Source organism: Lactuca sativa, chromosome 1 (genome assembly GCF_002870075.4).
Source record: "Lactuca sativa cultivar Salinas chromosome 1, Lsat_Salinas_v11, whole genome shotgun sequence".
NCBI classification, from domain to species: Eukaryota; Viridiplantae; Streptophyta; class Magnoliopsida; order Asterales; family Asteraceae; genus Lactuca; species Lactuca sativa.
Genome location: NC_056623.2, coordinates 143,344,822 through 143,360,619, shown reverse-complemented (window position 1 = coordinate 143,360,619; position 15,798 = coordinate 143,344,822). Strand labels below are relative to the sequence as shown.

General features: G+C 33.0%; 2 protein-coding genes across 2 annotated transcripts; both read right to left on the bottom strand.

The window, feature by feature from the left end:
* Positions 1 to 4,090: 4,090 nt before the first annotated feature.
* Positions 4,091 to 5,084, bottom strand: LOC111917474 (uncharacterized). Its single transcript, XM_023913158.3, has 2 exons — positions 4,686 to 5,084; positions 4,091 to 4,419 (listed from the first exon to the last, which is right to left on the bottom strand). Exons 1-2 carry the CDS (start codon positions 4,974 to 4,976, stop codon positions 4,288 to 4,290), a joined length of 423 nt encoding a protein of 140 aa, XP_023768926.1. The 5' UTR covers positions 4,977 to 5,084; the 3' UTR covers positions 4,091 to 4,287.
* A 3,501-nt stretch (positions 5,085 to 8,585) lies between these two features.
* On the bottom strand, positions 8,586 to 13,823 carry LOC111917475 (glycosyltransferase-like KOBITO 1). Its single transcript, XM_023913159.3, has 11 exons — positions 13,363 to 13,823; positions 12,887 to 13,036; positions 12,730 to 12,782; positions 12,399 to 12,507; positions 12,161 to 12,295; positions 11,570 to 11,614; positions 11,272 to 11,459; positions 11,030 to 11,171; positions 9,494 to 9,540; positions 9,308 to 9,395; positions 8,586 to 9,203 (listed from the first exon to the last, which is right to left on the bottom strand). Exons 1-11 carry the CDS (start codon positions 13,699 to 13,701, stop codon positions 8,913 to 8,915), a joined length of 1,587 nt encoding a protein of 528 aa, XP_023768927.2. The 5' UTR covers positions 13,702 to 13,823; the 3' UTR covers positions 8,586 to 8,912.
* Positions 13,824 to 15,798: the final 1,975 nt, after the last annotated feature.

Sequence of the window (15,798 nt, the reverse complement as noted above, 5' to 3'; positions counted from 1 at the left end):
TAAACTCATGATCCTTTGACCACTTTGTGATTTGAAGCCTCATAAGTCCCTAGAAGCATTTCTACTTGAAGTATAAGCCTATGGAAGGGATTAGGGCACCATTTCACTCCTAAATGGAGTTTACGGTCCTTAGACCATTTTCCTTTGGGTTTACGACCGTAAACCCATATGGTTTATGGTCTTTTGATGTTTTCAAGCCCTTAACTCATCAAGGAAGGGATCTAAGCAAGTTTCCAAGGCTTAGGAGGGACTAGAGCACACTTTGGCACCCTTTTTAGGGTTTACGGTCCAAGAACATCTTGGACCGTAAACACCTTGATCTTGGTGTTTCTTGCGTGATTTCTTGATATATGGAAGTGTAACAAGCCTTAAGATACTCTAGGATAGAATTACTTACAAGATAGAAGCTTGAAAAGGTGCTAAAAGCCTAAGAACACTAGTGTGTGTTCTAGGTGTTCTTGGTGAAACTTGAAGATCTACACTTTTGGAATGATTTCATAGATGGAAGTGTGTTAGATCACTAGATTAAGGTAGATATCAACTTATTAGGGCTAGGAAGACTTACAAGTTGAAGATCAAGAAGGAAAATCCGGATGATACTTGAGAGGATTTGAGTTTTGCTCTTCAAAAGTGAAAAAGTGTGAAAAATGGCTAAGTGCCATATATATAGTCATTAGGGTTTACGGTCCAAAATCCATTTGGGTCGTAAACTCCAAACTCTTGGAGTTTTTGGAACTTTATTGATGCACAATAAACCCTAGGACATCCTCTCTCCTGATATCTCCTAAAGTGCTAATCCTAAAATGCTCAAACTTATTCCAAAAAGCTTTAAAATTAGCAGAAACTGTTCTGACTTCTAATGAAGTGAAGGGTTGTACAGAATAGAAATTCCGGGTTGTCACACTCATCAAGAGATACTCTACTATTCATCTAGTACTTAATACATTAAGTGTTTAATCTCTATCTATGTCTAATATCATGTTGGTATTCCACATAATATCGTTGATGTCCAGACATACATACATACTCTTATGATTATATTGCATATAATCATCTTCTAACTCTTTTTTCCATCTCTTAGGTATTTAGCAAATACCTTTCCTATCTAATCTTATATACTCTAGGTATACATACATGCCTTGATATATATATATATATATATATATATATATATATATATATATCTTACATATACCTCATGCATGCTCTTAATACACGTACATGCTCTGTTACATGTTCTTACACGTATATTCTTATTACATCTTCATCTCATTATTTGTGGACATTCACTTAGTGCTCCAAGATTCAACATATATATATATATATATATATATATATAGAGAGAGAGAGAGAGAGAGAAAGAGAGAGAGATAACTCACCTTATCAGTTGGTGAAGACTAACTGTCCCATTTTCCTTTACGTTGTCATTGATGCATTCTATATCCATCTTGTTTGCTCCTACACATACACAAGCATCTCGATACTTGTCTTATCCTATTAAGAGCTTAATGACTCTTATAGTCAAAATGACCACTTAATGGATCATTAATCTAACTTCTCATTTTCTTCTTCTAATCTCGCCCAAACAATGAATTAAGCATCCTACACTACTTAATTCATTATAGTCTACATCTAATGCATCAATTCACTAATCACTAGTTAGGGTTTCAAACACTAACTCTCATTGGATTGATTTCACCATGTGAATCACTTTCTAAGCTTGGTTAAAGCTTCTAGACACTATCAATATCATAATTGATCTATATACTAATCAAACCAAGCAATCTAAACAATTCATCAAAACACCACCAAGCCCTAATTCGCTTAATTATCTAGACGATGATTACCTCATACGCTATCCACCTTTAATCCAAGCCACAAGAACAATTAATCGCTTATTGATCCTTCTCCAAACTCAAAGTCGCCAAAGCTTGGCTATGGAGGGTTTGGGGGTTCATTATGATGAGAATGAAGGCTTAACACCCTTTAAATATGTTGCGTAACTGTACCGCGATCATCTATTTACCACGTCGCGGTGGCCTATTGACCTCGGTCAATGGCAGCCACTTGCTTGCCATGTCGTGGTGCTCTTTTTCCACTAGCATCCTACTTTGACCATCGCGTCGTGGCACCCATATACCACGCGCGGTGGCAAAGTACATGTCCTTTCTCTCTAACGAAGAAGAACTACATTTGCATCGCTTTCTCCACTCATTGTGTTGTGGTAAGCTATAACAGCAGTTCATAGCTGATACCATTCTAGCTTTGGGGACATTTTCTTCCAATCTTCTAACCTTCATATCTTCTTTTTTTCTAACATTTCCTATGATCTTTATATCCATGCGAAGGTGGAAACACACTTTACAACCTTCTCACTGACTTAATATGGGTCTTAATGTATTATGTCACAAACTTGGTCGAAAAAAGTATAAATTTCTCATTTTACTCTTTTGACCAAAAATGCATCTTCTCATGCATTTTTTCTCTTAAACTTACTTATCTAATCTCATCTTAGTGACTTAAACTCTTCTTCGCCATTTCCATGAAGTCACAACTTCATATTCTCAATTTTTTCTCATAAATGACCATTTTGTCCCCTTTTGGTCAATATTTGACTAAAAGTAAACTTTTTGTACATTTTGGGTTCTTACAATAATTCCAATAATACAATGACTTAGATCTATGGCTCCCGAAGTTTCAAAGGAATGTCCCATGTCTACCTATTTGGGAAGAACTCGAAGTAAAACTCAAATATTGATGCTTAAAGTTTTATATGAAAGAAAATCATGTAGAAAAAGTGTTCATCAAAAAGGTTTAAGAGAAAATATCTTCTGACTTGGGTTATTCATCATCTATATGTTTTATTTAATAAGAGATATAACATGAATTGATCTTTCTTGAAATAGATCACATATATATGTTTTATTTAGTCAGGGATATAACAAGCATTAGTCTTTCTTGAAATGGAACAAACCTAGAATAGAAAAGGCATAGAAAATTATTTATGCTACTACTCATTCATGATGAAGGGGAACAAGACCAGCACTTGCAGGTTTGGTTCATGGTGCAACTCCAACCAAAGAAAAGAAAAAGAAGTGTTGATGGTCGATAAAGGGTGACCGAAGTGTTGGTTATTAGAGATGAAGCGGGGGATGAAATATGGACACTGATAAAGACCATGGGGTGGATAGGGGTGGGGTGGGGTTGTTTTTGAATCTAATATTATTAAGGATTGTAAAAGAATAACAAATATATAAAAGGCAAAATAGTTTTTTTTATATGGACTCGGGGACGAAGACTATAATTTGTTAAAGCCATATATATAAAACATATAAATTTTTGAACTTAAGGACCAAAACTGCAAATTTGACCGAACCAAAAAGACCAAAACTACAATTATATATATATATATATATATATATATATATATATATATATATATATATATATATATATATATATATATATATATATATATATATATATATATATATATATATATATATATACGGTTTTAAAAGTTGTATATATTTGAATGCCCTTTAAACAAACTTGGAAAAGTTTGATTTGCATTATCTCCTTTAATTACTTCTCTTTATTTTACATAATTGACCTAACAAAAATAACATTTAAAAATAAAATGTAACTTTAGCTAAATGAACGGGTCTCCCAACTATTTTTTAAAGCTTTTAGTGTTTTAACAAAAAGTTCAAAATTAAATAAAAAGTTTCATTCAATGGTACGAACTTCTAGCTTTTCGTTTTTATGTAATTTTTACACATCTAAAGACCAATTTTGCCGAATAGTTTTGTACAAAAACAGCTTTCAGCTTCATCCTACCATCTATTGCCTATTACCTATGGATTACCGGTTATCCACTAGTTTTTGTCAAACACACCCTAAAGGTCTATGTAGGATAATTAGTTTTACAAACAAGATAGATAAATTTTCTAGAGATAGTTTTGATGACCAATATAAAGAGGGCATTCATGTATTTATGTATTTTGCAGAGACAAAAAACTAACACGCACTCAAAAATCAATTAAAACAGACGAATTCAAACAAATATACAAAAATCAATCAAAACAGAGGAATTCAAACAAAATTCTTATTTGAATATATTGTTAGAGAACATTTGGTGGAAACACACTAGAACTATACATATAATGTGACTTAGATTACAAGATTATGTTGAATCAAGCATAATATTGTACAAATGAAGATCAACTCTTTCAACATTTAATCAAAGATAACTCAATTTCGTTCAACTCACACCAAATAAAACAACTACCTACCTGAAACCTCAGCTTCTCGTTTAGGCCTATTGCGAGTTCGTGGTCGAGGAAGCTCTTCATCAGTTTCAATCACAACTTCTTCATCTTCATCCTGAGCTTCTAATATCGATTCATTAACTGCTAGCTGTTTCAGTTTACAACAAAATGAAGGCGACTAATTCAGAATCTTTTCAATCCAATTATCACTTCCATATGAAATTGGAAAATTAGCAACAGATTTAGGGGTTTGAGGGGTTTTGCTATAACACTTTCACATGAAAATTGGACAATTAGAACAGAGATAGTAGACTTATGTGACAAGAAACCCATCATTAAACTTTATTCGAACAGTTGGTGTGCATCCTGTGAAATGAAATGAATCAAAATTTTGAAAAGTTTGAGGGTTCTTACATCTTCAATGAATTCTCTGTCGAGTTTATCGGAGATGTTGATGGCAGTGAAGATTGTTACGGCGAGAAGAGAGAGTGGAAAGACGAAGGCGAAGATGTAAGTGCTGGTTCCTGGGGGTCCGCCTCGTGTCACTACCAATGAACCTCTGTTTCTGCGGCAACTGCCGCCGCCGCACAATTGGTGTTGATAGCTTGGGAAAAGAGGGGATATCTGTGACGAAGACGGAGACTGAAGGCGGAGGACGGAGGAGGAGATTGAGTTGGGGGTAACTGTGAAACTCGCCATGAACATTATCCAACCCCCAGTAGCTGAATCTGGGTGGTCAGTTTATCGATTACGAGAAGTTTCTGTTATATACATATTGCACCCTCAAAAATGTAAAATTCAAAAGCTGTGGACATTCTTAATAAATTATACGGAAATCTCAAAAAAAAAAAAAATCATAATATTTTATTCTAATTTATGAAAAAGTATTAAATAAAATTTGATGATGAAAAAACATAAATTACATGTAAACAATAATGATTTGACCCATTTTTTCCGGTTTACCGATTTCATTACTGATCTAGTTTTATTAAAATCTAATTATATTATCATAATTACAAATTAGTCTCAAACTAAAATTAAGTGATGATTTAGTTATTTTTTTCTTGTAACATATATTTTACCGATTTAATTGTTGACATGGATGTCTAGTCATTAAATATGTTATGAGATGGATATGGTGGATTATAGAATGTTATGTTTACCATAAAACCTGATATTCTATTGTATTTTATGTTTTTTAGAATATATAAAATGCATCCTCCGAAGACTACAATAATTATATAAAATAGCAACAATTTCGTCATTTTATAATAATTTTCAAATTGTCTATCTAATCTTATGTAACCCGACATATCCATCTCTTCTTCTCAGTTCCTGTCCTTTTTTCCTGGAAACACATATTTTACAGTTACTGTTGATCTTGATACATAGTTATAAATGAGTCGATGAGATGGATATCAAGTTCTTATGGTAAACGCAACATTATATAACTTATTGTATTCATCTTATCAGCTTATTTAATGACTAGGTGTCCATGTCAGCAATGGAACTAACTAGTAAAATATATGTTACAAAGAGAATGTCAAATCATCACTTAATTTTAGTTTGGGATTTATTCGTTAATTATGGTAAAATAATGAGACTTAAATGAAACTAGGTCAATAATGAAACTAGTAAACCGGGAAAAATGTCAAATCGTCATTTTTACCAGTAATTCATGTTTTATCGTAAACAAATTTTAGTTTGAGACTTTTTTGTAAATTAGAATAAAATATTAAGATTTTTCTAGAGATTTCACTAAATTAGATATTTATTGTTTTTAGAATATAATCAACTTATAATCAAGGACGGATCTAGTATGGTGCCAACGGTGGCACCGGCAACACCTAGTTCTTCCCGACGTAGTGCAAAATTTTCGATTTTTTTTCTTTTTTCTACTATAAAATGTGCCACCGGCAACACCTACTATGGATCGGCAACACCTATTGTGGACCGGCAACACTTACTACAGAATCTTGGGTCCGTCCTTGCTTATAATATTTATTATAAATATGTTCAGTTATATAACCTTAGAGTTTATAAAAATAAAATACCCATAAATAATAAAGATATTAACTAAACTAGCAACTATGAAACCTAATGTTTAACAAAAATAAACTATTTTTTCTAAATTTTGCAAAGAAAAAAAATTGGAACATGAATATTCCAAACAAACATTTCGGATTTCAAAATACATTTCGGGATAAATATAATTTAATTTTTTGTTCCTAATTTTATTATTGTAAATCCAGTTCTACTATTAAATTTTTTATTTTCTTAAGTTTATCTAAAATCATTCATTCCGCCTGATTGTAATTAATTAATGGGTGCTGCTAATAATACACCCCTTAGACACCCTATCATCACTTTTATAAAAAGTCAACCTATAATCAACTATTTGTAATCAGCTTTTTCGGAAAACAATGCAATTTCAACCAATAAAAGTATTTCAAAATTTAGTTAGAGTTGTCTAAATGGTAAAATGAAGTGTCTTTTTAACCAACCCCTTAATTAAATTAACAAACTAACTCTAGCCTACCATTTTACCCCTTCAATAGCGTGTCACATACCACTCAAATTAATTAGATTTCTCATATTAAATTTATAAAATTTTCCACATACCATTCAAATTCATTTCCACCTACCACCATATTAACAATCTTTTAAACAATATATCATAACATAATTTAAGCAAAAACCATTAAATAATTTTCTAAAAATGGCTTCTCTCGGTCGAAATTCATTCTCATCCCTAGCCGTCCTTTAACATCCACCAAGGAGCTAAGGGCTTGTGGTATCTCTATATCTATGAGGAACATGGTAGAGGCCAAAGAAATAGAGTATGAAGAAGTGAAAGGGTAATCTTAGCTTCAAACAACAAGATGAGGACAAGCTAGGATCCATTGAAGACAATCAAAAGTGGATAGTTAACACGAATAAATAAATCAAAGTCATTGAAAGTTTGATAAAAAGACCTAACATAGCGTTGACATAATAGAGTATGCATTTTTGAATATTCGTGAGTAATTGGCCGGAGAGAAAGCATAAGTTGTTAAAGAGAAAGGATAATTTCATATGACTACGGATTTTAGATCATAAAAAAGGAAGATAAATGATAGACCACATCGTCTTACCTTTAGCGGCTTTCTATAGGGTAAGGAAACTAAAAAAGAGAAGGTTGTGGGAATTATGGCACATGTTATAGAAACCATAAGTGAGATTTTGTCGAGCTTTCCAATAAAGAGAGTTTATCATGTGTTTTGAGGCTATGTCAGTTGTCATAGACGATGGTATAGTAGCCATCACCAATTTAAGAGACAATGTAATCTCATATCTTTTCCCTCATGCCAAGGTTTTTCTGCCAACCCTAGTTGATGTTACTACACACAGGTAGGGGTGTTTACGGGGCGGTTCGGTTCGGATAGTAAAAAAATTGTGAACCGTAACCACGGGGCGGATACATTACATGCACTAACCGAAACCGAACCGAATTGCTAAAAAACCAGAACCGAACCGAACCGTTTGAAGGTGGGTAACCATCGGTTCACGGGTACCCACTAAATATAAAAAACAAAAATAATCAAAGTTATAAACACCATTTCGGCTATTATTTCTAAAAATAAAAAACTCACGTGTGAAATATATCATTTTTGTAGTTGATAAAACTTACATTTTATGAATCAAATAGGTAAACATAAAATATACATGTCCTTGATAAAAAAAAAAAAATAGAAACACATTATACAGTTTACTAAACTGTAGCTTTTAATTTAAATTTTGCATCGACAATAGCATATCACCTATCAATTATAAACTCAATATCACACAAAAGTCATATATATATATATATATATATATATATATATATATATATATATATATATATATATATATATATATATATATATATATATATATATAAACGGTTCGGTTCGGGTATCCGCGGTTATTTACATATCCAAACCGATACCAACCCGTAGGTATCCGGTTTTTTCGGTTTTGTTTTATTTTTAGTTTCGGTTTATTTTGGTTTTGGTTTCTTCGGTTTCGGATTGGACGGATCGGCTCGGTTTTTCGGCGCACCCCTACACATATGGATATCAGTTGTTTAATTGGAAGACATAACTAATACCGACTTAAAAAGTATAACTTACTCTGTATTTGATATTCAAATTTCATTTTGCAAACTATAAAAGTATAAACTGTAACAAATGAATATTTTACTTTATTGAAGTTATTTTACGATTTAACGAAACAAATTAAAGTTGACTACATGGATTCGGTCCGTTTGGTCTGAGAACTGTTGCACAAGGCTTCTCAATATTACTCTGGCTCTGTAATCTCTCTGATTAAAAACAAATGAAATACAACACATTCTTGGATTCATGTCTAGATTTACATTAAAATCAAGCCTAAAAACCAACTTAATACAAACCCATAAAAGTTACACCAAGATTAACCAAGAACGATTTAAAAGGTATTAATCAACGTTACTCTACTCGACACTTTAAATACATCTATCTATACAGAAACTCATATCGAGAGCAACATGTAACACAACTTCATCTCTTAACAATCACCAACATGCTATATCAGTCCAGTCCAATGCATGTCAAACACAGTACAAGAACAGCAGACACATTATCTGGCCTCGACTATGTGGTTGTTCTGAGTGGTGGGGCCGGGCGGAGAAAGTGGCGGCACCGCCGCTTCATGAAATTGTGCGGCTTCCAACATTTTTCTGACGACTGCTTGGGAATTATGCTCTGTGACTCGGCCGATCTTTCTTGGAGGCTGTGAGTGGGCCCCACTGTCCCTCGAAGAGTTGCTACTTTCAATGGAAGCTAAGAACTTGTCTCTTGAGAGAGTTGTGGGAGCTTTAGCAATTATAGAAGTAAACACACCCGATTCCTTTAAACCCTCGATGATAACCTGTGGTAGAATTAAAGAGCACACAATAAGAGTGTTAACAACTTATTTCAAATGGGCCCCACTTTTTTACCATATGAAAGTAGATGTTGTGATAACATTCTTACTGATGGGGCGTATATGCGAGTTAAAATGCCTTTTCGTAATAGTTTTAAGTTTATTGTTTTATCAGTCCACACCACGTGTTCACGATACCTGTAATAAAAGGAATTGTATAAAATAGAAATTTACTTTTATTAATTTGTTTGATAAAAATTTTAAAAAAATGCTAAGAGGCTTTTTATAGTTTTTACCAGTTCAGCTTTTCTTCTTCGGTTGCAGTTGAAGCAACTATGAATGCCTGAAACAAAACCCAATAATAAATCAATAGATAATAGGGTTTTGCCTAAATAAGACCTTGTAGTTTTTCATTTTTCCAAAAAAAACCCTCAACTTTGTCTTTTTTTTTTCCGAAAAAACCTCAACCTTCTAATTGCTTCCAAACAAACCCTCACTTTTGTAGCTTTTCTCGAAAAAACCCTCATATTTTGCAATTTTATTTGGGTTTTATGCAGAAAACTCCAAGTTCTAACTTTTTTTTAACAAAAAAGTTCTGATTATTTAACATTATGCCCAAATTAACGAAAAACTACATTTCTTTTATTTTAACAAGAAATGACAGATTATGTGATTTTCCTAAAATAATGGGACTTTTCTGTTAAAAAAAAAACATTTAGGACTTTATAAAAAAAATAATAGGACTTTTCTGCATAAAACCTTTTTTTTGGAAAAAGATTGACTAAAAAGGGCCAGATCGAAAAAAATACAAGGTCTTTTTCAGGTAAAAGATAAATTTGAGGTTTAATCCGGGAAAAACACAAAATATAGAGTAAATTACACAAATGGTCCCTATGGTTTGGGGTAATTTGCATGTTTGGTCCCTAACTTATTTTTTTTAACTCAGAAGGTCCCTACTGTTTGTTTTTGTTGCGGGTTTGGTCCTTGTCTTACCTAAAGACTATTTTGCCCTTGATTTTTTAATTTATTTAAATAAGGTGGACTAGAGAAGGTAAAGTAAGGTGAGGTTGGGGATGTGTTTATTTAAATAAATAAATAAATCAAAGCCAAAATAGTCTTTTTAGGTAAGACAAGGACCAAACACACAACAAAAACAAACAATAGGAACCATAAGGACCATTCGTGTAATTTACTCTAAAATATAAGGCCTTTTATGAAATTAACCCTAGATAATACTTACATCATCCTACTTTCATTTTCTCCTATTACAACATCCTACTTTGAATATTCTAGCCAATTATATCAACATATTACAATCAGAAATCAATTTTTAATGCTATAATTGGATTGATTATTCAAAGTATAATGTCTTAATAAAAAAATGACAAAAATAGTGTAATAAATAAAGAGTAAATTACACGAATGGTCCCTATGGTTTGAGGTAATTTGCACGTTTGGTCCCTAACTTATGTTTTTAACTCAGAGGGTCCCTATTCTTTGTTTTTATTACGCGCTTGGTCCCTACTGTTTGTTTTTGTTATGCGTTTGGTCCCTATCTTACTTAAAAATACTATTATTTAAATAGAGAAAAATAGTGGAGTAGGTATGGTAAGGTGAGAGAGTGGGGTTGGAGGTGTGTTTATTTAAATAAATTAAAAAATCAAGGGAAAAATAGGGTTTTTAGGTAAGACAGGGACCAAGCGCGTAACAAAAACAAACATTAAGGACCTTCCGAGTTACAAAAATAATTTAGGGACCAAACGCGTAAATTACCCTAAACCATAGGGACCATTCGTGTAATTTACTCATAAAAAATGATTAAATGAACTTACAGCTCTATCGAATTCCAACATAAAGCATCTTTTGACATCATCTTTAGTAGGCTTACAACCACATCTATCTCTTCTTGAAGTCAAATCAGAGAATTTGGCATACGTGTAGTGTAGAACAGCAGCCTCTTCAAGTTTTATCTCCCTGTAAAAATTTAAAAACCATTTCAATACATTAATCTGTTTATTCATACTGGAGGGTATTTACGTCTTTTGTGTAAAAGGGAAAGAGATAAAGAAAGTACTTTGGAGTTTTCATGTAGTTATGCCATCTATGAGCACCATTAGGGCGTAGATGATCTTGAACACGAGCAACCGATTTCCCATTTCCATAAGTTAAAAAGTAATTTGGATTACCTCGAGTTGATTCTTTATACATACCAAAATATGTATCTTTTGGAAGATGATCATAGTTCCTTTTAAACATTGATATCTAATCAAATAAAACAATAAATAAGGATTCACTTAAGTCCAATCTTTGAAAGTATAGATGATAAACAAGGGCAAATTTGTAAAAAGTTAGGAAAGAAAGAAATATGTAACCTCTATAAAAGGATCCTTAATGTCATCACGCTCTACACTACTCTCCTGTAAAGAAAACGTATTATTTCGAGTCTTTTAATATGAATATTCACAATGTTAGATATTAATGTATAAGAGAATGGAATATCAAACTATTATATTTGGAAATGCAAATTGGAAGCTAAAATTTAACCAAAAAAACAGCTTAATTGAGAAAGTCAGGAAAAAGATGTTTTCCCGATTAAGTGGTAACTATTTAGAAATTGGTTAAATGAGAGAAATAGCAATGTAGTTTCATTTACTTGTTTATTTCATTTATATAATCCACCCAATTATAATAATATCATCCAAATATAAATTAATTTCCAGTTTTCCACTAATATAACTGGATACCTTTTCAAAAATACAATATATCCTAATAAGAAAAAAGAAACTAAAATTGCAATGCTATAATCGGGTAGATATTCCAATTAATAAGAAAAAACTGAAAATGCATTGTTGTAATAGAAAGAAATGAAATTGGGATGCTATAATATATGTTCCTTCAATCATGGGATTTGAAGGATTCCAATGGAATGGAATCACGAATTCCAATTCCATTGTTAAACTTACATAGTTTGGAAAGACAACCATATCCACATCCCGTGGAATATCACGAAGCAACTTCCTTAAAGAATACTCCCCAGCGCCAGCTGGATGCATCAATTCATCTGTGTCAAGATGAAGTATCCAATCCATGCCTGCATTCTACCAATTTCACAAACAATTGAGTCATCACTAAATAACAAATGGATAACATAAAAGAATGACTTTTGAATTGAGTTTTTATGATAATGAAAATGATACGCACCCTTGCCATGACAATAGCCATCTCCATGTTGAGTGATTGCTTCACAAATAACTCATAATTACATGGTTTGTAGAAGAAACTTGATAGCCATGTCTCGTTCCATATACGACTTTTGATGCAAAAGGAAAATAGAAAACTTGAATGTTATATAAAAATAAAAACAAGGGATAAATGCAAGGAATAAGTACAATGTTGTAATAGGAAAAGTGAAAGAAACTATTATAAGCAAATAAATGAATGTATGTAGCTATATCTAGCATTATTAATAACTCATCAAGCTCTTTCAAACAATTGGGTAACTTTAGGAATCATGAATATATGGCACACCAACCTGTTAGCTTGTTTCTCTTCTAAGTCTTTTGTTCTGTATATGACTTTGACTCCCTAAACAAACACAAGCTTTCATTTCACATTTCACATTAAGAGAATTATATTTTAAATCCAGTAAAAGATTTTGCTAGAAAAGAAATCTCAGAATTGAAACTTACAGGAATAGATTCAAGAACTTTTGATACACTAGGAGAGGCAGCTTTCCCTTCAACAAACAGAAAGAAGGTTCCAACCCCAAGTACTTTATGATAGAACATCCATGGCAAAATCTGCTCTAAGCCAGCAGATGTACTAGTTGTAATACATATCTGAACACAGAGAAAATAATGTTAGACGAATTCAGCTAATCATGCTGATGAGAAGAGGAATCATTTACTAGTGATGCAGAAAAGAAATCAAATGCAAATACTTGAAGCTAGAAACTGGGGAATAAAGACACCAAACACCACCATTGTTCTCATCTTTTCTACTTATTTTCAAGTTCTATCTATTTAGCACCGTCTTTTCTGAAATCATAATGTCAGATCCATTAAGTTGAAAGGCACTCACTTCACTTACACTCAAAATCCAAAAGCTAAAGCACCTCTTCTACCAAAAAAGCAAAATCCAACACAAACATAGCAAAAAATTATACCTTAGGTTTAAGATCGGATTGAAATTGGAACTTCCAATCATTATAGTAAGGAAAAGCCGGAGAAGAGGATTGTCCCAGGGAGAGGCAATCGGAGGAGGAGTGGTGGTCGACGGCGGTGGCGAGCGGAGATGAGTCCATGCCTGGGAATATATGGGAGTTATGTTGGGGTGACCAATTAGAGATGGGATCGTCAACGTCTACAACACCTCCGCCGCGCCATTGGAGGGCGAAAGCGAAAGCTGCGAGGGTGATTGGGAGGAGAGTAAGGAGGAGAATTAACTTGGAAGCGAAGGAATGGTGGTTGGAGGAGGTAGTTTGCGATGGTTTGGGACCTGCCATTGATTACTTACTCCCTCTCTGTATGAAAGAGAGAGTAGATCAGCTGGTGAAAATGGAAACCCCCTGTTTGGTGTGAAGACTCATTTCCACAAAGATCACACTTCTCTTGTTGAATCAGAAACCAACTAAAAGGGGTAATTTATTTATTAAAAAAAAACAAAAAAACAAATTGGGCCGGGTCTTATTCGGATCTTCAAGCCCCATCTTAATCAAATAATCAACGTTTGAGTCTCGTTTAACGGTTTAAACTTTTAAGCACCGTTGTTTTTCTTTTCTAAATTAGGTCAAATTTAGGTCCGGCTATTCAATCACTACCGACGACCCTGAATTAATTAGAAAACATAAAATAAATAACTAATGACAACCGTTGCAAACACTTGGACATATACAAAAATGACTTATCACAATAATTATTTTTTATTTGTTCGAGTAATTTCCTTTTTTCGTGTATATTTAGGCAACGAACTTTCAACGAGTTTGTTTTCTAGTATGTAATAAAAAACATATTCAAATGTGAACAGAATGAAAAGTCAATTTTCTTTTTTATTAAGGCGATCGATCGATCATAATGTTTGTAATATTAATAATTTCAATTAAATTTTCTTAAAATAATATTTATGACAATTGATAAGTATTTAAATTGGTCACGACATATTTGGAGCCGTTTTTTGTAGGATAATTATCAAATAGCTAGTGTGATGTAGATGGTGATTATTATATTAATTGTCGAGTGGGTATACCAGCATGTATTCTCAATTTTTGCACGTGTACATAGTGCATTTTAATTTTTATTTAATATCTTAAACAATAAAATTTTATAAAATGACGATGTGTTTTTTTCCCTGTCAAATCTTGAGTTTTTTTTTTTTTTTACCAAAATAGTGTATTTAAAAAAAATACATTTACCAAAATGATGTGGTTTTAAAAATATTTACCATTTAGGTTAAACTTTATACAAAATCAAAATTAGAAGGTAAAATAAAAAAGAAAGGAAATTGGAGATTAGTGTTCATAGCCATAACAAACTGTAACATTCGCATTTCAGGTATTTTCCCTTTTTGCCCTCAACTTAAAGTTCTTGCATTTTGGTCCTTGGCCGAGTACATTAACCGTACTGGGTCAATAGCTTAGTCGCGGAAGGTATCCATGTACGTTGGGCGTACGTGGAGTACGTAGGGCGTACGACCACCTGGGACAAACCCTAACTTTTAGAGTTTGAGCCATATTTAAACACCCTAAGTTGTTGTTGGGCATTCTTATGACCAACCTTCACCTCTCCAAACCCTAAGAATGAAACCCTAATTGCCTTTTAAGTGCTTTGAGCTTGGAAGTGACATTTGAGAGTGTTTTTGGTGATCTTGAAGGAAGAAGAGCTATTGGAAGTTGCATTGGTGTGGTTGAAGCTTGTGGAATGCCATGACCGAACACACATAGTTTTGGGCCTTCACAAAACCGATTTATTCCTTATTTGGGCTCCTTAAGACCGAATTCCCCATGTATGGCCCAACCAAAACCGATTTCCCTCATTTATGCATATCTAGGACCGAATTTCCAAGGTATATGTTAGGACCGATTTCTCTTTTCATAGGGTGAAATCGGTCATGCCTTGATTAATTAAAGAGTGTTCGGCCAATCTAGATACTTTCCAGTGGGATATCACTTATTTAAATAGTTTTTAGTATGTAAAGGTGCACTTGGAAATCAAAATTCGGCTTTACATTGCTATAACCACCGAATTTCCATACAATTCTCCCAATTGTCCATCAAATATCCAAGCCATTCTTTTTCTTTCCTTAACCCACGACTGGAGCTCATAGTAACTCATTTGCACTTCATTTCACACCTTTTATTCTCTCTCTTATAACACTCTCTAAACTTCTTCAAGAACAAGGCAAAGTTCTTCAATTTCTTCTAACATTTAAGTGATTCTTAGCTTTTGGTAAGTATTTCTACAAACTTCTTGTGTTCTTATCATTATCTATGTTCATTTCATGTCTCCTTACACACATAAATTTCATGTGTGCCCATCTAAGGTGTTTAGAATCTCCTATTTGTTCTTCAAGGGTATCCTAGTGTTTTGGCTCAACACACCCTTCT